This window comes from Coregonus lavaretus (assembly GCF_964263955.1).
Source record: "Coregonus lavaretus genome assembly, chromosome: 40".
Lineage (NCBI taxonomy): Eukaryota > Metazoa > Chordata > Actinopteri > Salmoniformes > Salmonidae > Coregonus > Coregonus lavaretus.
The window spans coordinates 2,123,313-2,148,745 of record NC_140027.1 but is presented as its reverse complement, the minus strand read 5'-3'; the positions used below and the strand labels follow the sequence as shown (position 1 = coordinate 2,148,745).

The window sequence follows — 25,433 nt, the reverse complement described above, 5'->3', positions numbered from 1 at the left end:
CAGGTGAACTTGAGTCTCTTAGATATTGAATGTATCACGTAGGCTAGTGTATGAACGACCTCACATTGCTTATGATGTTCTCACATGTAGAGAGATCATCTAAAGCAGGGGTTTCAAACTCATTCTAAGGAGGGCCGCGTGTCTGCGGGTTTTTGGGTTTTCATTTCAATTAAGACGTAGACAACCAGGTGAGGGGAGTTCATTACTAATTTGTGTCCTTAATTCATCAATCAAGTACAAAAGTTGAGCGAAAACCCACAGACACTCGGCCCTCTGTGGAATGTGTTTGACACATGTGATCTAAAGTATTTATTCTATATTAATTGTCATGCCCATATAGAGGGTATTTAAATCTTAATGATTGCTTAATAAACAATACGTCTATGTGATCCGTGACATTATGCGTAATTGGAGTTTAATTAATATTTTCCAATTTCAGAACCCCCCCATCAGAGCAATAGCACGACTATAACTTTAAGACAATTAGATGGATTCATAATGAAGATAACCATTCTCTTTCATCTTCTGATAAATGTGATTGAGCAGTTGACGCTTATGCACAGTAAGCCTAGGCCTAGTGGTAGATACAATCTACAGCTGTTAAGGATATTGAAACAAGACCATAGTAATAGCCAACAACATTGACACCCCCAAAGGAATCATATAAGCAATAGTATTTAAAGAGAGAGCGAATAAGATGACTATTACAGATGTACGATAAATGCTAACAAATTATTTATTACGAAATTATTAATGCGTCGTGCTGGGTGAGGGGAAAACACACAGACGCAAGAAGAAATCTCGCCTATCTTTTCCCTGGATTCTGCCAGCTCCTCCCCCGCGCGCGCAGGGCTGCATTCGATCAAATCCTTCAACTGGGACCACTTCTCCGATTCGCACTTTTTAACACTGCAGAATAATTGGACGCGCCACAACTTGCGAGGAGTTCTGTTGCTTAACATCAATTACAGTCACAAAGGGAAGAGAAGAAGAGAGTAAAAAAGGACTTGTATCCAGACTGAGCATCTTTCTCACTATGGAGAGGGGGGTCAGAATTTGCCCTATCTGGCACACTAGCGTTTTTCGGTTTCTGCTTTTGATAATTATATCTTTCTTTCTAGCCGTTAAATCAGAGATAACTTGCAGATCATGTCAGCGGGGAGATAAGGGGCGTATTAAGGAATTACTGCTTAAAACGGACACACGAGAATTCGCAACAGGGTACGGAGGGGAAGTTATTGGAAATGGAGCCGGGGCAACTGCTCCACCGAGTTTAAATTCTGCAAGTGCCGAAACTCGACAGCTTGATTGCGCATCTGGGTCCGATGAATGCATCCAGGGGAAATACATCTACTCAAGGCGAAAACGGAATACTGACATGCTCCTCGGTTCCAAGACCGCACTACCTGGTGGAGGAATGCACTACGGTGGTGGTAAACAGAGAGAATTCACCCGGCGCGGTGAGTACAAAGTTTCCAACCTGAAAATGAACATTCATGCAGGCAAGACAGATCTCGGGAAGGCTCGCGAATATTTAATTCCCGGCATCTCACACAAGCCCCGAGTTCGTAGGAACAGCCCGAGAACTAATATTGGGGATGATAAAGTGAAGTCATCCGGATCACCCCAAAGAAGTGAGACGCTGCCTCTGAGTTACTCGCGAGAGGGCATCACCTCACCGGCTGGGCGCAGCAGAGTGACACGGTCCGAATTGCGATGGAGCACCGAGGACAGGAGAGCGGCCAGTTCGAGGCAGGACGAACTCAAACTCACCAGTTCAACCTTCGCATTGACCGGAGATTCCGCTCACAACCAAGCCATGGTGCACTGGTCTGGGCAAAATAGCAGTGTAAGTGAATACTTGTACAGTGGTTTTAAAATAATATTTGGTCTATGTGCGAATTCATGCAGCGCATAAATGGAGAAAATGTAGCCATCAGTTTGACTTTGGTGAAATTGGCAATAACTTAGACCTACTAAAGGTGTGTGTGTGTGTGTGCGTGCGTGCTTCCGTGTGTGCGTGCGTGTGATGTAGCGCGCATAGAGTGTGGGATTCGCAGGATTCATTCCGAGGCAACAGTGTGCGTGCTGTTCATCCCCAGTATAATTGCCAAAGCCTATTCGACATGCATCTCTTTTGTTGTTAAGTGATATCATCAAGTGATTGAACAATCATCTGAAAAAATCATGGCAAAGACACTCACAGACAGTTAACACAATTACCTCAGCATTTGCGTATCCGAGACAGTTTCCCCATGCGTTTCAGAGAGAATCTGTCTGACCCACCTCCCAATTCCTCATTACCCACACTTAGTCCTGTCTGTAACGAAACTGATTTCATTTCAACACATCACCAGCTCTCATGCCCCCAGTTAGTCATGGCAGAAATGAGGTCCCCCATGCCTCCAGGTGTTTCTGAGGTGGCTTAAAAAACCAACTTCCAAAGTTTGACCTTATACATTTGAGGTGGGGGATATCAAATACACCAAAATGTATGACCTATTTCTTCTGTTGAGGCAGTAGTTTAATGGTCATTCTAGTCTCTTGTCAAGGGTTTCCAAATACACAGTGGTGCACATTTTTGTTCCTACCCAGCGCTAACACACTACTCTACTCTACCCCGTGTAGCTCAGTTGGTAGAGCATGGCGTTTGCAACGCCAGGGTTGTGGGTTCGATTCCCACGGGGGGCCAGTATGAAAATGTATGCACTCACTAACTGTAAGTCGCTCTGGATAAGAGCGTCTGCTAAATGACTAAAATGTCAAATGTAAATGTACTGAACTCTACTGTACTGAACCCTACTCTATACTGTACTGAACTCTACTGTACTGAACCCTACTCTATACTGTACTGAACCCTACTCTATACTGTACTGAACCCTACTCTATACTGTACTGAACCCTACTCTATACTGTACTGTACTCTACTCTATACTGTACTGAACCCTACTCTATACTGTACTGAACCCTACTCTATACTGTACTGAACCCTACTCTATACTGTACTGAACCCTACTCTATACTGTACTGTACTCTACTCTATACTGTACTGAACCCTACTCTATACTGTACTGTACTCTACTCTATACTGTACTGAACCCTACTCTATACTGTACTGTACTCTACTCTATACTGTACTGAACCCTACTCTATACTGTACTCTACTGAACTCTGCTCTTTACTGTAGTGTAATGAACTCTACTGTTCTGTGTTGTACTCTACTGTGCTGAACTTTGATGTCCAAACTTGTGAAGCATAGACATCTATGATTGGTTCAGATTTTGTCTGGTCTGGATCAACCATATTTGGTCTTATTTGGGGGAAGAGCTCATAAACATAATAGCCAGTGTGTAGAGTAATACCCAAATATGCAAAGGAGGATACTGCATATTATACCTTTGTGTACCTATTTACGATACATCACCAGGAAGAGAATGACATTCGTAGCCATAATTATGCATTTCTGTGTAGTACAGATCAGGGACCCATGATGATATTCCATTACCGTAATTCCGTTACCGGGTATAAATTCAAGTCAATGTGTCATGTCATAGCTGACACCCCATTCTTTCTGCAGACATCGTTGAATCTTAATTCAGAGCAGCATTTACGATTTCTTTGGAAAATGTGGACACACAAAAAAACGATGGGAGATTTTACCAAAATTCTGTTACCAAAACTTTGCATCTGCACAGTTCATCCAGTAAATGTGTTTTTGCAAAATGTTCAGTGTAAATTGTTAAAAGTAGTCCTTGTGCATAGAGATGTATGGTTTGTTAAACTTTGAAATCTATGTTTTTTGTTTGACATACATTTTCATAGAAAAATCTGATTCTGTTACCATGGAATTGCCCAGCAGCATCACCACCATATAGCCACACGGAACCTGTGCTATTTTGTGATATGAATAGATTGGGTTCTAATTGTGTGCAACTGTGAAACAATTCCCCCCTCTCTTCTCACTTGTGACGCAAGCAACTTTCTAATGAGCAAGAATAGATCCCCTGCATTAAATATGTAGAGTTGTTGCTGTATGCAGAAATAGATAGAGCCTCTTAGATTTTTCCCATCTGAGCACTAGTGCAAATAAACAGATGAGTTGACGATGCGTCATGGAGCAGAAATGGAAGTGTCTGTCTTTGTGTCGTTATATGGGATGTGTGCTGCTGCTGCTGCTGTATATCTAACCTATTGGGCATTTACATAGTTCAGGGAATTAATGATCCCATATGCTGTGTGTGTGTGCCAGATTGGAATATGAAGGAATGTGCCTTCTCATAATAGCCCAAGAGACAGTGGTGGATTAAGTGATGGAGGGATGGAGTCATGCAGTAGAAGAGATGGGAGGTCTCTCTCTCTCTCTCTCTCTCTCTCTCTCTCTCTCTCTCTCTCTCTCTCTCTCTCGCTCTCTCTCTCTCTCTCTCTCTCTCTCTCTCTCTCTCTCTCTCTCTCTGTGTGTGTGTGTATTAAATACTCCTATTAAATACTGTATGATTTTACATGTAGATGATTGATGATTCATCTGATCATATCCAGTAAGATGAAACAACAACAAAAAACGTTTTCTATCTAGTTCAATTATGGAAATGTCTGAGTCAAAAAGGAGCTGATATAATTTGTACATTCTGATCATTGTTAGGAGAGACGTTGGGACAGGCTTGGGATTTTAAATCTCATGGAAAGGTTACAGCAAAACGCCGGAGTCCCATCGGGGGATATGTGGCAATGGCATATTGCTTGCATGCACATAAAAGTGTGTCAGGAGACTGCATATTTACATTATTGAAATGTCAGGGCATTAAGAACTTTGCTTGTCACTCAAGATAACAAGTTGCAGCCTGACATAATCAATCCATGTAACAAGTTTACTCCGCAGCTTTTGGACTGCCTCGGAAGATGTAGAATGTGCCCACATGCATCATGGGTGTTAATATGGATTGAGTGGTATGGAAGTCAACTGCCCAATCCTGAATCGACCCCTAAGCCAATCGCCTTACGCGCTTGTGGAGATCTGATAGGTTAGGTGGAAGTTTTAACCATATTGCTTACACCAATCAAATCCTCTCGGATCTCCACAAGTGCATAGGGTGTAGGGCTTAGGGGTCCATTTGACATTGGGCCAACATAGTGTTGAAGCTTCATCCTTGAATTCATTTTGCCACAGTACTCCTCAGTATCGGATATTGCTCAGAAACGTCTTCACTTTAGTCATAGCAGATCTGAGTTTAAATAGTATTTGTTTTCTGTCAAAGACTTCAACTGTGCTTGATTGAGCTTGCCTGGTGCAATGAAACCAATGAAATAGTCCCAAAAGTGCCAACCCCGCCCATCTAGGACTCCATGAACCCAGGTCTGAGTCATAAAAATAGAATCAATAGAACCAGAACCAGAACCAAAGCCAGACTTGAACCAATCCAGGAGCCATACTCAGATTCCATTTTCCCAGTTGAGGCAGTTCTTTCTAGAGTCTTTGACAACTCAAGACAATGACAAAACCCTTACTGAAAATGAAACGAGTTCTTAGCCACACAATGATCAAACATACTTCGAAACAAAAGCATTTGTCAGAGAAGTTTATTCTTGAGCTGAAAAGAAGTAGAAAATCAAACGTTTTTGTAGCCAATTAGTGAGTGAGTTGATCACATAAAGTTTGTAGAGAAGTGTGTTGTGAGAAACCAGCTCACACCAGCTGTCTCGGTTTGACGACGGTCTCACTCTGACTGTTCCTATGTGTTGAGGGAATCTATTTATGGTTCTGTACAGCAGTCGTCTCGTACAGCAGTGGTGGCACATTTACAGCAAAAAAAGAGAGAAACAGTCCTCTTTCAAACTAACATCTCTGTTGTTTTTCTACCTCATCAACTGTTCCATAATTTGCTTGTTTTCCAATAATTTGACGGTGTCAATGGGTCCCGCTTGTAGTAGTGGCCATGACGTAGCTAGTCATGCTAAACCAAGCAAATGTACAACCTGTTATCCAAGATGGCTGAAAATCAAACAGGCAATTTAAATGAGCCGTATGCTAAACTGACAGACCCACACAATCAGGGCCACTGCAGTTAAACAAGAGAATACAACCAATCAAATGTACTATTACATATTCATTGGCTCTGCCAGAAATGGTCAGAGAGGAGTTTGTGTTTGCTGTTGCTATTTCTTTCCGTTCATTTGGCACTTTATTATTATCCTGCACCACCAACTGTGCTGTTCCTGTATTCCCACTCCTCACACCCCAACTCCCATGTACAAAACAGTGAGTCACAGAGTTATATCACTTGGATACGAACAACAATAACTGCAGCCTAACAAAGGCGCAGTGCAATCCACTCTTTCAATTATCCCCCGAAGAAAGTAGTCATAGAAACACATTTGCTTGCATTGCAATGAGATTCCCTCCGAACTACAGTGGCTAAGGGGCTAATGATAGTACTGAGCAACTGGTAAATATCTGGTCATATTCTATAACAGATACAAATATTTGTCATACTGTGCTACATTCAACAGTTGAATTTGGTGGTTGTGGTACACACTAATAAACAGATGAGTTGACGATGCGTCATGGAGCAGAAATGGAAGTGTCTGTCTTTGTGTCGTTATATGGGATGTGTGCTGCTGCTGCTGTATATCTAACCTATTGGGCATTTACATAGTTCAGGGGATTAATGATCCCATATGCTGTGTGTGTGTGCCAGATTGGAATATGAAGGAATGTGCCTTCTCATAATAGCCCAAGAGACAGTGGTGGATTAAGTGATGGAGGGATGGAGTCATGCAGGTAAATATCTGGTCATATTCTATAACAGATACAAATATTTGTCATACTTTGCTACATTCAACAGTTGAATTTGGTGGTTGTGGTACACACTAATATTCAGTCGTATAGACAGACATACTATCTTGTGATAACTACTGTATCAATGCCATATGATTGGCCTACTATCTTACTAGAGAACACTTCCCAAGCTCTGTTCCCCCCCCCCCCACCACCACCCACCCCTGGTAGGAGAGTTAACTCTGATGTCTGTCTGGGATAATTGAGCCGCAGGGTATGTGCTGGGTCAGGCACTGATCAGGCGGCGGGCCCGCGGAGGCCGTCACGGTCCACTAACCAGCGTTTATTTACCGGTCTGGCTAACACAGCCCTCCCTCGTTTGCCTGTAAACAAAACCCCCCATGCCCAGTTTTGCTCTTCACTTCTCGCTTTTCTTTCTCAGACAACTCCCAGAGGAATTATTCACAAATAATAAAGACTGCCTGAGTTGGAAAGCTAAACAAAATCTAGTAGCGATATTGAAAGCGTCAGCTTTCCTTTTTGTTATAGAGCCCCAGACTCTGCATACATGGACAAATAATAAAACAGAGTTTATAAGTAATGTACCTGGGTAGCACTCTAATCCCACCATCGGAGGCCTCAGGAGTGCACACTTCATTTCAGTAAGTGCCCTTCCCCTGCCTCCCACCCTCCTCCTCTCGCACTCAATGTTGGATCCTGTCTCAATCATATTTTCTTTCACGTTTGCTTGCCCTGGACAATATTCCAGGTCCGTATAGTGTTAAGTGAAGTAGATTAGTAATTTACCAATAGAGATTGAATCAAGTAAAAGCCAACTGGTAGATGAGGCTTGCTTAGAGCTTGGGTGTAAATAGATGGGGGGGCTGTAAATGCCTGTGGTTCAATTTCTTTCCAGTGGATTGTAGGTGAAATAATTGTGTTTTACATGCATGGTTTGGTGTCAAGATGTTGGACAGCAGGGATGGGAAGCAATTGGAGCACGTTACTCCTGTAAAATAAAATATACTTATCTATCTTATCTGTCGTTAACTATACAATATATTATTTAATTCAAACCCATTCATTTTGAATATGTTTATAGATTTTATAGTGTTGATAATAGATAAGAAAGTATTTTATCAACCACAAAGTGCCAATTTGTTTGCACTAGCCAATTCAGCTGAAATGAACAACAAAACATTTGTCATATTCCTTTTTGAAAGTACTCCTAGTTTAGCTTTTGACAAATGTTGATTCATTTGGATAACTAACTCGCACTCAAATAACAGTCAGTGGTGCAGTCATACAAGTGCTAATTCTCCCTCTCATCACATCACACATCTGGATGGATTCCCTCTTCATAATATCCAGTGACACATCATATACCAGGCAGGTGGTTGTGGTAATTGCATAGTATCCTCCCACCACTCTTCTGGTTCCCCTCTCCTGCTGAGTGGTGGAATTATTTAAATCCATCTCATGCGCACACGCATGCACACATTGGATATCGGCCTATGATTTATGTATATACTGAAGAGTATGCAGACGTCTGAGGATTACTCAAATATGGAAGGGGTTTGAATCAGGTTTTTCCTTCTGCAGGTGTTTCAGGAAAAGGCTAAATTACTTGTCAATGAGTAGGAAATAGTAATATGTATATATGTTGTGATGGGTGTTATGGTTGGTGTCATGCATCAGGTTAGACTACTTTAAAACAAAAACCCTTTTGACTTCCGGTAGAAAAGTTATCATGTGTTCACATGTGGATACTGTTGAAGTCCACACCTGCTTCAATACTGCAAAAAGGCACGGAAAATATAAATAATTGGTGGCATCATATTCTTAAAATTACTTGAGTAGGGAAGCAGAAAATGCATTTTGTGTATCTCAAGTGGTTGATTTCCTTGATTGCCATGTTATTGAGTTGATTAACTTCTGTGTACTTCCGTCTCTGCTCTCCATATGGAATAGAATGGGCCCAGTGCAGAGTTTTCATATTAGATCAGTTTTGTCAGATGTATTATTTCTCATTTCAGATTTGATTGTGACTGTTGAGTTTCACATTCAAGGCCTAGCCACTTTGGCGGTGAATTGAACCACTCATGTTCATAGCGCCAGTAAGTGGAGTTTGTCCTTTAACCAGACCTGAACAGAAATAGTAGAGGTTACAACTTCCAGTAGGAGGATGATTGAATATCGGGACCGTTCATATACCCACACATCGTGCTAATCCCATTGAAATGTTGGACATTTGACACAGTATGAGGAACATTTGATACATCAAGCCACATTTCCACGTCTATCTTGCTAATCACATCGAAATATTGAACGTTTTATACATCCATCTAGCAACATTTTCCCCGGTTGCGAGATAAGGCGTTTGAACGTCAGCTTTGTAAGCAATCCACGGCAACAGCTGCATGAATCCAGATCTGATCATTATGCCCCTTCAGTAAACAGCTACAGCGAGATCGAGACGGATGAAAAATACAAGATGAACGTTTATTGAATAGGTTGTGTTGCAACACACAGAGAGGCAACACACTCCTCCTGACACATAGGCCCTGCATCAAGATGCCAGAATGAGTTCAGCGTTCAGCTGCCCTGTTCGTCTTCTTCTCTCTCCTCTTAATCTCAGGCACATAAGAATGAATTGGGATGAATCGCTGTGCACAGAGTGTATCCACATTAGTAGTTTCCTCGGAGCTCGTAGCAGCTCGTGTCCCCTTTAGCCATTCAGATTGACAAGGATGATTGTTGGCAGCTATTGAAAGACAGTCGGAGGTCCTCTTTAGGCAGCCAGACAGTCCCATCTAGGCCCATCTCCGCACTGATCAGGTGCAGAATTGTATGTGGCACAAATTGAATCCCAGGCAATCTGTAACCCAGAGGAGTACGGCTGAAAGCGAAGATAAAAATGATTTTATTTTCAATGGAGAAATGCTGGGGAGGCAGACGGGGTGAAAGAGATGAGGTGGGATGAGATGACTGGCTCCAGTCAATTGATCAGGTCCAGAGTTAGCAAGGAGACAGAGACAGGGGAGGAGGGGGGAATGGTAACCCAGCCCCAAAAAATTTAGAATGGCATTTGCTCTCCTTAGGAACCATCAGCCGACATGTGTTTCTCTTTTCAATAAGCGGCTGGTTATGTCTGGCGTCGTCTAGGGGCACAGCGACAAAATCAAACTCGAGATAAACCTTGTTTTTGCCCCACTTACACTCTCGAAAACCGACATACAAGGGACGCTCAGATTCAAAACCAAGAAACGAACGGCAAAGTTCTCTGTTCTCCTTTTCTTTTACTACCACACCCACTGGAGGTAGTTTTAATAGATTACAATGGATGACCTAGAGGAGTGCTTTACCAGATGGCATTACTGTGCATTAACGTCTATACGTTCCCGTCTTTACGTGACTTGGCTCTGTATCAGCTTCTGCTCAGAGCTTCTTTTTAATCGTGGGCTGAGAAATGACAATGCTATTATAGAGAACATATATTCCGTTTCTTTTTTTCACCCTATTTTTATATTGCACTGGTTAATTAAGTCCAGACAATATTTCTCCAGCTAAACTGAAGGCTGTGTGTGTGTGTGTGCTTGAGAGAGAGACAGAGAGAGAGAAAGATCGATAGATAGAGTGAGAGGAGTAGATAGATGGAGAGTGAGAGAAAGAGGGATGGAGATGGACAGAGAGCAAGAGAAGGGAGTGAGAGAGAGAGATGGCCCCTCTGTTATTAAACATGCAGCTCGCTGTTGCCCAGGACAAACTGAGAATTCTAGCTGCCCGCTTCTGCCGCTACCCGCCGACAACCACCAACATTAAACAACTGGAAAAAGGTTTACCACAATGGTGTGGTTGCACACAAAATGGATAGAGTTCCTGTTATTGGTTACAGCAATTACTACAGTACAATACTGGATTGTGTCAGTGAATAAAGCCAGATAGAAAAAAGGAACAGAAAATAAACGAAGAATTAACTTGTTAATTTAGATAAGATCTCAGCTCTTAAAGTGAAGAGGAGTAATGAATATGCATAAGTAGAATCAACAAGTTCACATGATGATTTATTTGTAGAATTAACCTTTTAGTGAACAGATTCAACTCAATCTTCTATGGTATGTAAATTACATCCTGGCACGCATTGGTGACTGTTCACACTCTACCGATCATTTCAGTGTATATTCCCTTGGCAACATACATATTGGACTAACTACTTACAATTTCAGTGTACAATATTCCCTTGAGAATACTGCAGATTGAACTGTGAAAAACTAACACTTTCAGATGTCTTTTCGTGAACCTGTAAGGGCTCAATTCTTCTCTCGGTAGCTTTAGATATTCTAGTCAGGTGAGCGGTGGCCCTATTAGCAGATTGAATAGAGTGGTATTAATATTAAATGAGGATTTATGGAAGAAAAAAACCTTCCCTAGAATGCAACATCAAACAGCTGTGAGTGTGGAGAGGAAGGGCCCCCTGTCTTGAATAAGCGAGAGACATATCAAAGGCAGGTGTGAATTAATATGTTAAATAAATAATGTCCAGAAAATGTTCATTCCTTTGAATCTCTAAGCTGGCGCGCGCATATGAAAATATACATAACTTTGAGGCGCAAAAACAAACCGATGTCTAATCTCGTTGTTTACACAGTAAGATGATGTTTGTTCAGTAAATTAGTTTGGCATGTTTTTTTTGTGTGTGAGAAATCTGATACTGACTGGGCTTTTAAAGATTTTTTTTAGCTTTCTGATATTTGCCTCAGACCGGTTCCCACCGGAAACCGGACTGACATTTTGGTTCTGTCTTTGAAGTAAGGAATGGTTTGGATGCGACTGCCGGAGATATTATTATATTATTATTATTATTATAAGCCTGGTGCTTTTGGCGACTCCCATCTGTGTGAAACCTCATTGAAAGACACGTCAGAGACGGATGAAGACATCTGGAGATACTACCTGTCACATCTGCCCGCATCCAAATGCATTTACCTCAACAGGGCTCATCACTGCCGAATTACCGTGTAGCCTTCAGATGAAGCTTTGATCGGGCCGCTCTCAATGTCGCAGCTCCCGAAGCCAACCGTCAACCAGCCATCCGGTCATCAGTCTCCATTAGCTGCCACCAAAGTGACTGTTTTGACACCACACATAGGCTAGGCTACAGTAGCGGCATCCTGGCTGGACTTCATCTTTATTCTCATAGACTAGAGACTGGCTGTGGATATCTGTTCCTCTTGTTGTTGTTTTTCAGTCTTTGTCCCCATGTGTGTAATTGAGTCGTAGGTGTTCAGTGGCTTTGAATCCCATCACCATGGGCTAATCACCATCATCCACCAACCTCACTGTCACCCTCATTTACCAGATCTGATTTCCTGCATCTAAACGTTGTCACATATTAAATGTGCCTAGAATATAGTTGCATTAAAAGGGATGCTTTTTGGTGTGTAATTTCTATGTAAAGTAGTGGAGGGGGACAGTGGGAGTGCAGGTGGCGGTTGATTGATAGTGTCTGACTACAGCAGGGCTTAGCTCATTAGTATTTTGGGGCTTTCGATTGGTGCGCCAGGAAACAGGGGCTTAATTAATTCATCCACACAGCAGCGATATGCTCCTGGGGTTCACTGGGCCTAAATAAAGGTTTCTACCATTCAGACAGCAATGAAATCTCAGCACTCTTCGTTGACATGGAGTTCAAAAGAAATCACCCAAGACTAGATAAAATGTCTGGCAGTCTTGGTCAATTTAGTTCTGTCTGTGTATTATCCCTTTCATACTTCTTTGTACTGCCAAGATGCTCCAGATAGATGGGAAAGACTAAAGAGACCGAGGATATGGATATCTACCTTCACTCTTTCCCAAAGACCTTCATGGAGGAAGCTTGAGTGAGTCCTCTTGTGAGATTAGGTGATACTGTATTAGATTATTTTAGCATGAGTTTTCAACCTGCCAGATAGGGGCTCATGGGAGCGCTGGTGGTGCGACACTGTATTACCTCCCAACTGCCTCCAACTCACAGGTGGAGGATCTAAAGGAGTTTGTTTGTACATTCCATTATTAATTAATCAGTAATTAATTAATTATACATAAGTGTTTTTTTTCTAAAGCAGGTGGGCCTTTTGATATTTAAATTATGTGTTTTAACGAGGTCCGGCCTTTATTTTGATTAAGGAAAAACAACATCAATCAAATTCAATCAATCAAATGTATTTATAAAGCCCTTTTTACATCAGCAGTTGTCACAAAGAAACCTAGCCTAAAACCCCAAACAGCAAGCAATGCATAATAAAATAATGTGCTTGACCAAACATCTGGAGTGTTTCTTTGTTTGGTACTCAGGGTGAGTGCTTCAGTCACTACAGTGCCTTACAAAAGTATTCATCCCCCTTGGCATTTTTCCTATTTTGTTGCATTAAAACCTGTAATTTTAAATTGATTTTTATTTGGATTTCATGTAATGGACATACACAAAATAGTCCAAATTGGTGAAGTGAAATGAAAAAAAGGACGAAAAAACGAATAAATACCGGAAAAGTGGTGCGTGCATTTGTATTCACCCCCTTTGCTATGAATTCCCTAAATAAGATCTGGTGCAACCAATTACCTTCAGAAGTCACATAATTAGTTAAATAAAGTCCACATGTGTGCAATCTAAGTATCACATGATCTCAGTATATATACACCTGTTCTGAAAGGCCCCAGAGTCTGCAACACCACTAAGCAAGGGGCGCCACCAAGCGACACCATGAAGACCAAGGAGCTCTCCAAACAGGTCAGGGACAAAGTTGTGGAGAAGTACACATCAGGGTTGGGTTATAAAAAAATATATGAAACTTTGAACATCCCACGGAGCACCATATCCATTATTTAAAAAATTTGAAAGAATATGGCACCACAACAAACCTGCCAAGAGAGGGCCGCCCACCAAAACTCATGGACCAGGCAAGGAGGGCATTCATCAGAGAGGCAATAAAGAGACCAAAGATAACCCTGAAGGAGCTGCAAAGCTCCACAGCGGAGATTGGAGTATCTGTCTATAGGACCACTTTAAGCTGTATACTCCACAAAGCTGGGCTTTACGGAAGAGTTGCCAGAAAAAAGCCATTGCTTAAAGAAAAAAAATAAGCAAACACATTTGGTGTTCGCCAAAAGCCATGTGGGAGACTCCCCAAACATATGGAAGAAGGTACTCTGGTCAGATGAGACTAAAATTGAGCTTTTTGGCCATCAAGGAAAACACTATGTCTGGCGCAAACCCAACACCTCTCATCACCCCGAGAACACCATCCCCACAGTGATGCATGGTGGTGGCAGCATCATGCTGTGGGGATGTTTTTCATCGGCAGGGACTGGGAAACTGGTCAGAATTGAAGGAAGGATGGATGGCGCTAAATACAGAGAAACCTGTTTCAGTCTTTCAGAGATTTGAGACTGGGACAGGGGTTTACCTTCCAGCAGGACAATGACCCTAAGCATACTACTAAAGCAACACTTGAGTGGTTTAAGGGGAAACATTTAAATGTGGCCTAGTCAAAGCTTAGACTTCAAGATTTGCTGTACACCAGCGGAACCCATCCAACTTGAAGGAGCTGGAGCAGTTTTGCCTTGAAGAATGGGCAACAATCTCAGTGGCTAGATGTGCCAAGCATACAGAGACATACCCCAAGAGACTTGCGGGGGGTGAATAGTTATGCACGCTCAAGTTTTCTGTTTTTTGGTATTATTTCTTGTTTGTTTCACACACAAAAACATTTTTGCATCTTCAAAGTGGTAGGCATGTTGTGTAAATCAAATGATACAACCCCCCCCAAAATCAATTTTAATTCCAGGTTGTAAGGCAACAAAATAAGAAAAATGCCAAGGGGGGTGAATACTTTCGCAAGCCACTGTACGTCTTTTCTAGGGATGTTTAAGAGGCAAAACCAGACCAATATTTTCAGTCATTTCAACAATATACATCACCAAGTCTGTTTCATCCCCTTTCTTACTTATCTGAAGACTGGATCAATTTACACAGCCACTGTATTATAAAACCTTATTGCTATTCACCTTTGTAATATAATCATGGTAATTCCAAGTCATTTTCTAATTTTAGCAGTTAAAGAAGATTACATCCATTTTCATTTAATTCTATAAAAGCAGACTAACTGAACCATAATCACCCTCATCTGTCATTTTGTAATTTTCACTTTGACAACTGTTTAAGATGTTTTTTCACACACCGCTGATTAACATCTACTTTTTAATCAAGTAATTATCTAATTAGTGGAACTTTTGAATCTAAGTTAAAAGCCTGTGCTAGCAGACATTAAACCATAATGATTACTTCTAACACACAATATGATTATCACTTAGGTCTTTGTAAATGAAATCACTCCTACACATACAATGGTCCATTCATAGGCTGTCCATTCAACACCATTCAATGCTTCCAATTCCAACTTTTATGTGGTATTCCCCTTTATCAGAGGCATATGTACACCTGAGACCAGTAGGAAGTCAACTTTGACCTTTCCTCTCCGCTTGGTACCCTTCCAGTCAGAGATGGTGCCATGCTGGGTTGTGCCATCCAAATCAAAGTGGACTCTTTCCTCCTCTGGCGGCCTGCCAGATCCTACCATGCCAGGTTTGACAGGTGCTCATGGCCCCGATGCAGGGACCCAAGGCAGGTAGCCCTCCCCAGTCCTTAGGCCAGATGGCCCAACCCTGGGGCTACGTCACCGAGACCTCCCCCTGGGGCCGTCTGCCACTGTCCACTGGTCATCACCACCAGGGGTGCCAAGAAAACCCATAACCATCCCGTTTTAAATTTAAATCGGAGAGATCAAAGAATCAAGAAACTGAGCTTTTAGTGAACTTAGGTAACACATGGTGCCTCAGAGTAGAGCCACTTTCCTAGCGCTGCTCTTCCCATGTCTGATACCCTGCCCACTGTGATTTAGAAAGGGCAATCAAGGCGGATTTCATCTTGAGATTACTTTGCTGTTAACATTAAAGCGTATCAACGAAGGATAGCAAGGCAGAGGACTCTTTTAGGCTTTAAACATACTGTACCAGCAGTGCTTGATTGCAAGTAAATCAAGCCACGGACAATCAAATAGGAAAAATACTATACCATGCAGAGGATGGCGAGATGAGCTCAAAGCATAACCGTCCAGTCTTTCCACACAACGCACACATCCCTCCAGGCTTGTCCAAGGTCAAGGTCGGCTGGCAGAACTGAGGGTCTGCAGAGCTGTTGCCTACAATGTTATCTATTTGGATGAAGAGATTGTGGATGCGGATAACAAGTTTTAAATGGTGTTTATACAAATGTGGATGATTCCCGAGACGAAAAGTGCTGTGTTTAAACAATACGGGGGGACGCAATCCCACAAACAACACACTTTTGTGGAGGTGGAATGTGATTCTGAATAATTGTTTGACTACCAAACCATTGCACAAAGACAAAAGATTAAATTGAATTTAATCAATTATTCTGACATACAAAAATATAAATGCAACATGCAACAATTTCAATTTTCCCCACTAAAGGGCTTTATTACAGACAGAAATACTCCTCAGTTTCATCAGCTGTTCGGGTGGCTGGTCTCAGACGATCCCGCAGGTGAAGAAGCCGGATGTGGAGGTCCTGGGCTGGTTTACACGTGGTCTGCGGTTTTTAGTCCGGTTGGACGTACTGCCAAATTCTCTAAAATGACATTGGAGGCGGCTTATGGTAAAGAAATGAACATTCAATTCTCTGGCAACAGCTCTAGTGGACATTTCTGCAGTTAGCATGCCAATTGCACACTCCCTCAAAACATGAGACATCTGTGGTGTTGTGTGACAAAATTTTACATTTTAGAGTGGCCTTTTATTGTCCCCAGCACAAGGTGCACCTGTGTAATGATTATGCTGTTTAATCAGCTTCTTGATATGCCACACCTGTCAGGTGGATGGATTATCTTGGCAAAGGAGAAATGCTCACTAACAGGGATGTAAACACGTGTGCACAAAAGTTGAGCGAAATAGGCGTGTATGGAACATTTCTGGGATCTTTTATTTCAGCTCATGAAACACTTTACATGTTGCGTTTCATATTTTTGTTCAGTGTAGTTTGTAGGCTATTGTTTGCATAATTTCCTTTTTTAATTTTGCTGGATAAGCTATGGTATCTCACCAGAGAGTAGTACCATCAACTCAACAGCATTTGTCTGTAGGGAATAACGGTAATATTAGAGACCAGTAAAGTAAAGGTACTACTGCAACACACTCTTAGAAAAATGGGTTCCAAAAGGGTTCTTCGGCTGTCCACATAGGATAACCCTTTTTGGTTCCAGATAGAACCCTTTTGGGGTTCCATGTAAAACCCTCTTGGGAAGCAGTTCAACATGGAACCCAATATGGTTCTACCTGGAACTAAAAAGGTTCTACCTGGAACCAAAAAGGGTTTCTCAAAGGGTTCTCCTATGGGGACAGCCGAAGAACCCTTTTAGGTTCTAGATAGCACCTTTTTTTCTAAGATTGTATAGTAGCTCTTGTATTCCTCTGTTGATTGGAGAAAGAACAATATTTGCTTTGTGTGTTGGCACCTCAATGCCAGATCTCTCTCTCCCTCCTTTGCTCTCTCTCCTGTCAGATTTTGACTGAATTGGGTTAGACATGTGAGGCACAAAAACAGAAGCATCACTGATGAAAATGACAATGCATCTGTCATGTTGTTATATTGAGATGTAAAAAAAAAAACTACCTTCCAAGCAACAGCAACTTATGTAACCCCGGCAAACCACAAACTTATGCGACAGTTGTGTTACTTACATACAAAAAATACTGTATATACATTATGAAAAAAGTTGAGATCGCTTATAAAATGCAAATGTGGTACGCCGATGTTGAAAACTATTTGGCACTTAAAGGGAAAATACACTAAAAAACTATCTAGAAAATTAAATGCAAAACAGTTTGGGACTGTATCAACAGTAGACTAGCTTTTACCAATCACTTCAGAAAAATTGCGCGTCATGCCCTGCATGATGTAACGTAGTGGTTAACCCCAGTGCTAGATTTGGATGTGTTGTAGAAAAACCTACTCAGGGATTGTTCCTCATCAGTAGAATTTGGTCTAGCACGTAAAAACTGCCTGAAGCCTAGTTGTGGTCCTCTGTAGCTCAATTGGTAGAGCATGGCGCATGTAACGCCAGGGTAGTGGGTTCGATCCCCGGGACCACCCATACATAAAAATGTATGCACACATGACTGTAAGTCGCTTTGGATAAAAGTGTCTCCTAAATGGCATATTAATATTAATAATATTAATATTAATTAATAGACTAATGAACAAAAACGGAGTTCAAGATTATTTTTTTCAAAGCCCTATGGATATCAATGCCTGATAGTGTGCTGCAGAATAACATATTCAAAGTCTATTCTGTTTGGAGTGGTAGTGTGGCATCTGCATTTGGTATTCAAATTCCTTTCTGACCCACACAGCATCATGGATCGTGGTGTCGTGCACAAGGACCTGTCTTGTCTGTCTCCTTGTGCATGCTGGTGAGTAGACAGGGCCTGATTCCTCCTCCATGTTGTCTCTTGTTACCCTGCCTGCTGCTTCTCCTCCTTCCTGTTTTATCTTTGCCACATGCCTTCCCACCTCCCAGAATAAATGTGACAGCTAGAAACGACATCGTGCCAATGTGTAAGATGCCTAAGTTAAACTGCTGAACATGTTCAACTGTTAAACACTGATATTGTTGTTAACTACTGAAAAACACTGATACTCTCTGAATCCTCTCACAGAAAGGTATATGTGAGGAAATAAAAATAAATGGTGCATTTGTAAAAATTGAGCTAATATAATTCAGAAGAAGTTTGACTCCATCTTGAATTTGTGTTTTTATGACTCATGCCAGAGAGGTGATTAGATTGCATCATGATACAGTCTGCTGTACAGCCTAGTTTACTGACTTAGCTAATTTAACCATCCAGATATTTGTTTGTAAACAGGCGAGACATTCGGCCAGCATTTTTATGTGAGATTAAGTTATTGCATTTGATTTACTTCTCACTACTGGAGATTCATTTGAATATTGCGTTAAAGATATCTCCAACAAGGGAGTGTGTGTGTGGGCGTGTTTTTTTGTGTTGGTGGGATATCTTCCCTTTGTGGTCCTTGAACATTCACGAAGTCTGGACTTGTTTGAAGTTATCTATTTTTATCTGAGGGAAATTTTTGTTTATGTGTGCCTCGTATGCAAGAGCTTCCTCCACCTGGGACTCTTAAATATTGCTGGTTTGAGCACTTTTACTTTTTAACAAGCACATTTTCAGTTGCTGCAGCTTTTTTTTATGCCTCTGTTTCCAGTGCTGCTGAGGTCGTACGAAGCGCTCGTTCGCTCGCGCTGTGTTTCTTAGGTTTTCCCTCTCCTCTCGCTACACCTCTTCATCTGAATAGCTCTGTCCTTAAAACCTAAGTACCTCAGCTTCCCCCAACTCCTATGGCAGGGCCCCGTTGATAGAGAGCAGGTATGCTACCTAATGAGATTTCCTCTATCTTTTCCCACTTGCCCGGGGATCTACGAAACGAAAGCCTGCTTAGTTCAAACGGGTAGCTACCTTATTACCGTATTCCTCAGTCGAAGGACTCCTTCAGATTCACACCTCAAGCAAATTCCCATCATGTTTGATCCGTCAGCCCCGGCTGAATTGATCTGAGGTAAATCAAAGGTGCTGCACTCCGGCAGGATGAAAGGGAGGAGACACGCTGTGCACCACAAGTCTTCTACTTCGGCTTTCCAACCTTTTTTTAATTACTTAGAAATAAAAAATATATAGATTATTGGTTAAGTTTTGGTCGGAACTAACGAAGACATTGGCTCGTTAGAGTGTAGCCCATATAACGTTATGTAATTTTTTGGGGCATCAAGTCCCTGTATGGAGGGTAATTACAGTAGAATAATTGGATACTTTTCCATGACAGGCTAAAAAGTCTACATACATTGATGGCATTGGGATAGCACTGATTGGTAACTTCTTATTAGTATTTAGAAGGTGTCATTTTATGGTTGGATTGAGTTAGGCCAGTTTTCCATCCATTTATATGGAATTCTTCAATTGAGCACTTATAAAAATGGCGAGGTCATCGCCTCTGGATAGCACCTGTCTGAGCTTTGTACTGTACAAGACTTTGACATAGACTTTAACACTTCAACCCCAACGCTCAAAGGATGGATTTTCTGCTCAAGGGATGGATTCTTTTTCCCATCCAGAGGAAATCGAGGAAGTCGTGATTGCCAAACAGATGACGTAACATACTGGGTAATTCTCTGATAAGTCTTTGGCATTCTTTAGTTATTCATGAGGTTGTTATGGCAATAGTATCAGAGACAACGTTAGGATTCGTAGGAGAGAGAGAGAGTGAAGTCTGTGCTAATGGAATCTGCTAATGAATAGAGTGAGGGCAGTCTTTTCATGACCATCAATCATTTAATTGTTAATTTCAATTATTAATGTTGGCTTCAGTTTCATCCACCAGAGTTGCCTGTCTGTTGCTGCACGTATTCTGTTCATAGGATGATTTCAAAGCCTGTGTAACTGGGAAGGGATCCACAGATCGCACTCCAATGCAGTGCTATGTGTTGTGGTACATGGACTTACACAGTGACAGAATTAAGATGAACGTATGACCAATGTCGACTAAAGAGGGAATACATTTTTCCATGTACTTCAAGTTTAAGTTTAGCTGGATTCATTAAACATGAGATTGAAAAGTAATACACTATTTATACAAAGTATGTGGACATCCCTTCAAATTAGTGGATTCGGCTATTTCAGCCACACCTGCTGCTGACAAGTGTATAAAATAGAGCACACATTTACATTTAGCAGAAGTTCTTATCCAGAGCGACTTACAGTTAGTGAGTGCATATATTTTTCATACTGGCCCCCCGTCGGAAACGAACCCACAACCCTGGCGTTGCAAGCGCCATGCTCTACCAACTGAGCTACACGGGGCTAGTTGTTGCAACATGTAGGTTGTAGCACCATTAAGCACACTGCAGATTCTAAGAATACTAAAATATCGGCTTTAAATCAAGTGTACAGCTTTTGCTCTATTCCAAGTTCTCTCAAATTCAAGTCTGTCGACACCTGTGTTTTGTCAAGGTGTTTATTACATATTGTCGATCATCGTCATTTCCAACTATGTTTATGTTGTTGGTGGCAAAACATCAACATTTCATCATATGAAAACATTGAACGATATATAAATGAGTTGGCATTATTGTACATAAAGCAAGTGGTGGTAAAACCAGTAGCAACAGCCCATTTGTTTATCTTTACTGTATGACTAGGTTTCGTTAGGCATTACACATCCAAAGATGGGGGGATATTGAGTGAATAAATCGCAATCAAACGCATTTAGCCACAAATTGGATGGACATCTGCTCTCCTCGCCTGATTGTTGACACATTTCTGTTGATTTACCCATTTCTCTAAATAGATTTGATAATCAAGCTCAATAGTGTAACTTGGCTAGTATTATTGGACTTGATTTCTCTAGTGTAGTCTTGTTGAGTGTTTTCTATGGTCTTTCCCTCCATAGGTCCATAACTCTCTTTTTAATGTCAGTGTCATCTTTTATTTTGACTCCGACCTGTCAGCAGCCAAGGAAGGCAAGAGGCTGTTTATCACCATCAGTCACTGTGTGTAGGGTGTTATTACATCAAGCTGGTAGAGGGTTCCTATCTCTTTGATATATACGCTATGTGCTGTGCACATTTACATAGCAAAGCATTGCTTTTATTGAAGTTTCCGGTTACACTTAACATTAGTGTTCTTATGTTGGTGTTGTTATTCATAGGTTCTTGCAATCAGAGGACTAGTTTAGACTATATTAGCTTAGGATAAGAGAAGATAATATATTTTTAACTTACTCGTATACGGTAAAAAAAAGCGTCCAGAGCTTTTTATTAAGTGATTAGATTCCACTCTTTTTCTGCAAAGTGGACACATTGTGACACGAATTGACATAAAATTACTCTTGCATATATTTTCTGCAGTGTGTGTCAATGGTTTGCTGGATAAGGCTCACCCATAAAGTGCATTACTAGTTCCTTTACTTCGAGAACATGCTTTCACATCACAAACAAGTGCATCAGCAATTTCTTAAATTAAAGTGGTGAAAGTTGTACAGGAAAGCCAATTTCATTTAATCTATAGGTTCAGACAGAAGGCTATTCCCCCAGTTAGAATTATAATTAAATGACTTCATCTATCCTTAGCTGGTGAAGAGACCACAACCCTTCTGAGTTCTTTAACAAACATATAATATGAAAAAGTTACAGCAAAGAAAATATTAAGTCAAAGTAGTTACTCTTCACTTAGATTCAAATGAATATATTTATATGTAAAAGTTTGGATTCATATGACTATAACAGATGTACAATGTCACGATCGTTTATGAATGGGACGGACCAAGGCGCAGCGTGATAAGCATACATGTTTATTAAACGAATAAACACACGACAAAAACAACAAACGAAACGTGAAGTCCAAGGTAGCACACTAACATACCAAAACACGGAACAAGATCCCACAACTAACAGGTGCCAAAAGGCTGCCTAAGTATGGTCCCCAATCAGAGACAACGAGCGACAGCTGCCTCTGATTGGGAACCACACAGGCCAACATAGATCTAGACATACTAGAATCTAACAGACAATCAACATAGCCAAACACAACACAGAAAATACACACCCTGACTCAACAAATACAAGTCCCTTGAGTCAGGGCATGACAGTACCCCCCCCCAAAGGTGCGGACTCCGACCGCGCCACATAAACCTAACAGGGTAGGGGCCGGGTGGGCATTCTGCCTCGGAGGCGGATCCGGCTCCGGGCGTGACCACCACTTACTCTCCACCTCCCTGTTGCGCCCCTGGTCTGGTCTGGACCTCGGCGCGCTGCTTCCCCTCTCCTTCCTTCCACGACGTACCAAGCCCTGTCTGGACCCTGGTGTGGGAGACCCCGAACCTGGAGAGGGGCTGACGTCTGGGTCTGGACTGGAACCGCTGACTGGAGCTGGACCCGACGACGGTGGATCGAACTGCTCTGGCTCCGGAGTGGAGCGGCTGACCGGAGCTGGACTGGACCCCGGTGGAGCAGATTGCTCTGGCTCCGGAGTGGATCCGCTGACCGGAGTAGGACTGGACCCCGGTAGAGCGGATTGCTCTGGCTCCGGAGTGGAGCAGCTGACCGGTGCCGGACCAGGCACCGGTGGAACAGGCACGGGCCGTGCCGGACTGGACACACGCACCACTGGCTTGGTGCGGGGAGCAGGAACGGAACGGACCGGACCGGGCTGATGACGCGCACCACTGGCTTGGTGCGGGGAGCAGGAACGGGCCGTACCGCACTGGCGACGCGCACCACTGGCCTGGTGCGGGGAGCAGGAACAGGCCGGACCGGGCTGGCGACGTGCACCACTAGCTTGGTGCGAGGGACAGGAACAGGCCGGACCGGGCTGGCGACGCGCACCACTGGTTTGTTGCGAGGGGCAGGAACAGGCCGGGCCGGGCTGGCGACGCGCACCACTGGTTTGGTGCGAGGGGCAGGAACAGGCCGGGCAGGGCTGGTGACGCGCACCACTGGTTTGGTGCGAGGGGCAGGAACAGGCCGGACAGGCTGGGAACACACACCACTGGCCTTGTGCGGGAAGCAGGAATGGGTCGGGCCGTACTTGGAACAAGCACCACTGGCTTAGTGCGGGGATCAGGAACGGGCCGGACCTGACTGGCGACACACACCACTTGCTTGGTGCGAGGAGCCGGACTGGGTTCCCTTATAAACCCCCGCTCCTTCTGCTGCCTAACCAGCTCCTCTCGCCGTGCCTCTACACTCTCCTTCTCCCTTATAGCCTCCTGTAGCTCCTCCCTCTGACCAAATAACTCCTGCTCCCTCTGAACCAATAGCCCCCGTAACCTGGTGGCCTCCTCTCCTAACCTGCAGAATCGCCCTGTCGCTGCCTCCTGCTGCCTCGTCGTCCACACCGTGTGCCCCCCCAAAACATTTTCTTGGGGTTGCCTCTCGGGTCTCCGTCGTCGGCACTGTTGGCGCCGTTTCTCCTCTCCTACCTGGGCATCCTCATTCATCGCCCTCCGGTAACGGACGGCCTCCTCCTCCATGATTCTCCCCCAACCGAGGAGGACATCTACTAACGTAACCTCCTGTTTAATTCCCGGCGTTTGCTCCTGAACACGCTGCTTGGTCCTATTTTGGTGGGATCTTCTGTCACGATCGTTTATGAACGGGACGGACCAAGGCGCAGCGTGATAAGCATACATGTTTATTAAACAAATAAACACACGACAAAAACAACAAACGAAACGTGAAGTCCAAGGTAGCACACTAACATACCAAAACACGGAACAAGATCCCACAACTAACAGGTGCCAAAAGGCTGCCTAAGTATGGTCCCCAATCAGAGACAACGAGCGACAGCTGCCTCTGATTGGGAACCACACAGCCAACATAGATCTAGACATACTAGAATCTAACAGACAATCAACATAGCCAAACACAACACAGAAAATACACACCCTGACTCAACAAATACAAGTCCCTTGAGTCAGGGCGTGACATACATATTATTTGAATTTGACATCTGAAGACTGTATTTAATTATTTGCCACATTCCATTGTATGATAATTAAGTTATGCTAGGTGTTGCTGAAGGCAGCATATTATCTAAAAACATCTAAATATAAGTTACAAAGTATTGTTGTCAAGAGCTATGATTATGATTATGATTATTATTTATTATTATTATTGTTTTTTAAACAGTCATGCATTATGGATTTAAATGAATTTATTATGGAACATTGTAAGTGCTTATTTGGCTGTAAGTAAAGGTGTTACCAGACACTTAAATAGTTATTTTTGTTGTACAATTTATCCTGGACACATAGGAAACCAGTTTGATTGAATAGTGCTTGAATTTCTAGTTTTTTTTAAACACACGGCAACCGGCTCGCTGTTGAATTTGATTGTTTTGTGTTTGGACTAGTTTCCTCTATAAAAGGCAGCTGGAGGATTAGGGCTTTACGCAGGGAACTACACATCCAAGAATAATTTGGCCAAATTATGCACTGTCATATGGCAGTCACTGCTAAAAGCCTCAATGTATTTTTTTAAATATTTTTTTTCTCTAATTTGTTATTGTGAAAGTAATCTAGGTGGGTGTTAGGTGTATTGTACCTTTAATCTAAGTAAGAAGCAATGTAATGTTTACGCTGTTGTTTTCTGTGTTTCCGTAATGTAGCAGGACGTTTTTGTTCTTCACAGAATTTAAATGCCAAGTTTCCTGACTTTTCTGAAGGAAGATAATATTTACTGATGAACAGATGTTTTCTGCTAGTAGATATCAAAATTGGGTAGCTGTAAGTAGGGATGGCACAATGACCGTATAACCATGTAACTGACGGTTATGGATGAAGACCGTCATGAAAATAAAATAACCGCCACCGTTACATTTTTGTTGTTGTATTTCTTTTAGCTTTTGGGAGAAATGAACAGCTGACTGAAGACGGGATGGCCGTTGAGTCCATTTCTGCGATGACATGGACTCTTAACAACGTGATGAAACTTGCCCTTTGCTGAAACAAGCAAGGTGTTGTAATAAACAATGAATA

At 42.4% G+C, this 25,433-nt stretch overlaps 1 protein-coding gene across 1 annotated transcript in view; it reads left to right on the top strand.

The window, feature by feature from the left end:
• Positions 1 to 1,036: 1,036 nt before the first annotated feature.
• The window catches only part of LOC311113790 (VPS10 domain-containing receptor SorCS1-like), a gene marked incomplete at both ends in the record, with an annotated part of 151,844 nt that continues 127,447 nt past the window's right edge, over positions 1,037 to 25,433 (top strand). Inside the window, one exon of the mRNA XM_084157101.1 lies at positions 1,037 to 1,849. Coding sequence (XP_084013227.1) covers positions 1,037 to 1,849 — 813 coding nt within the window. The remainder of the gene's footprint in view (positions 1,850 to 25,433) is intronic.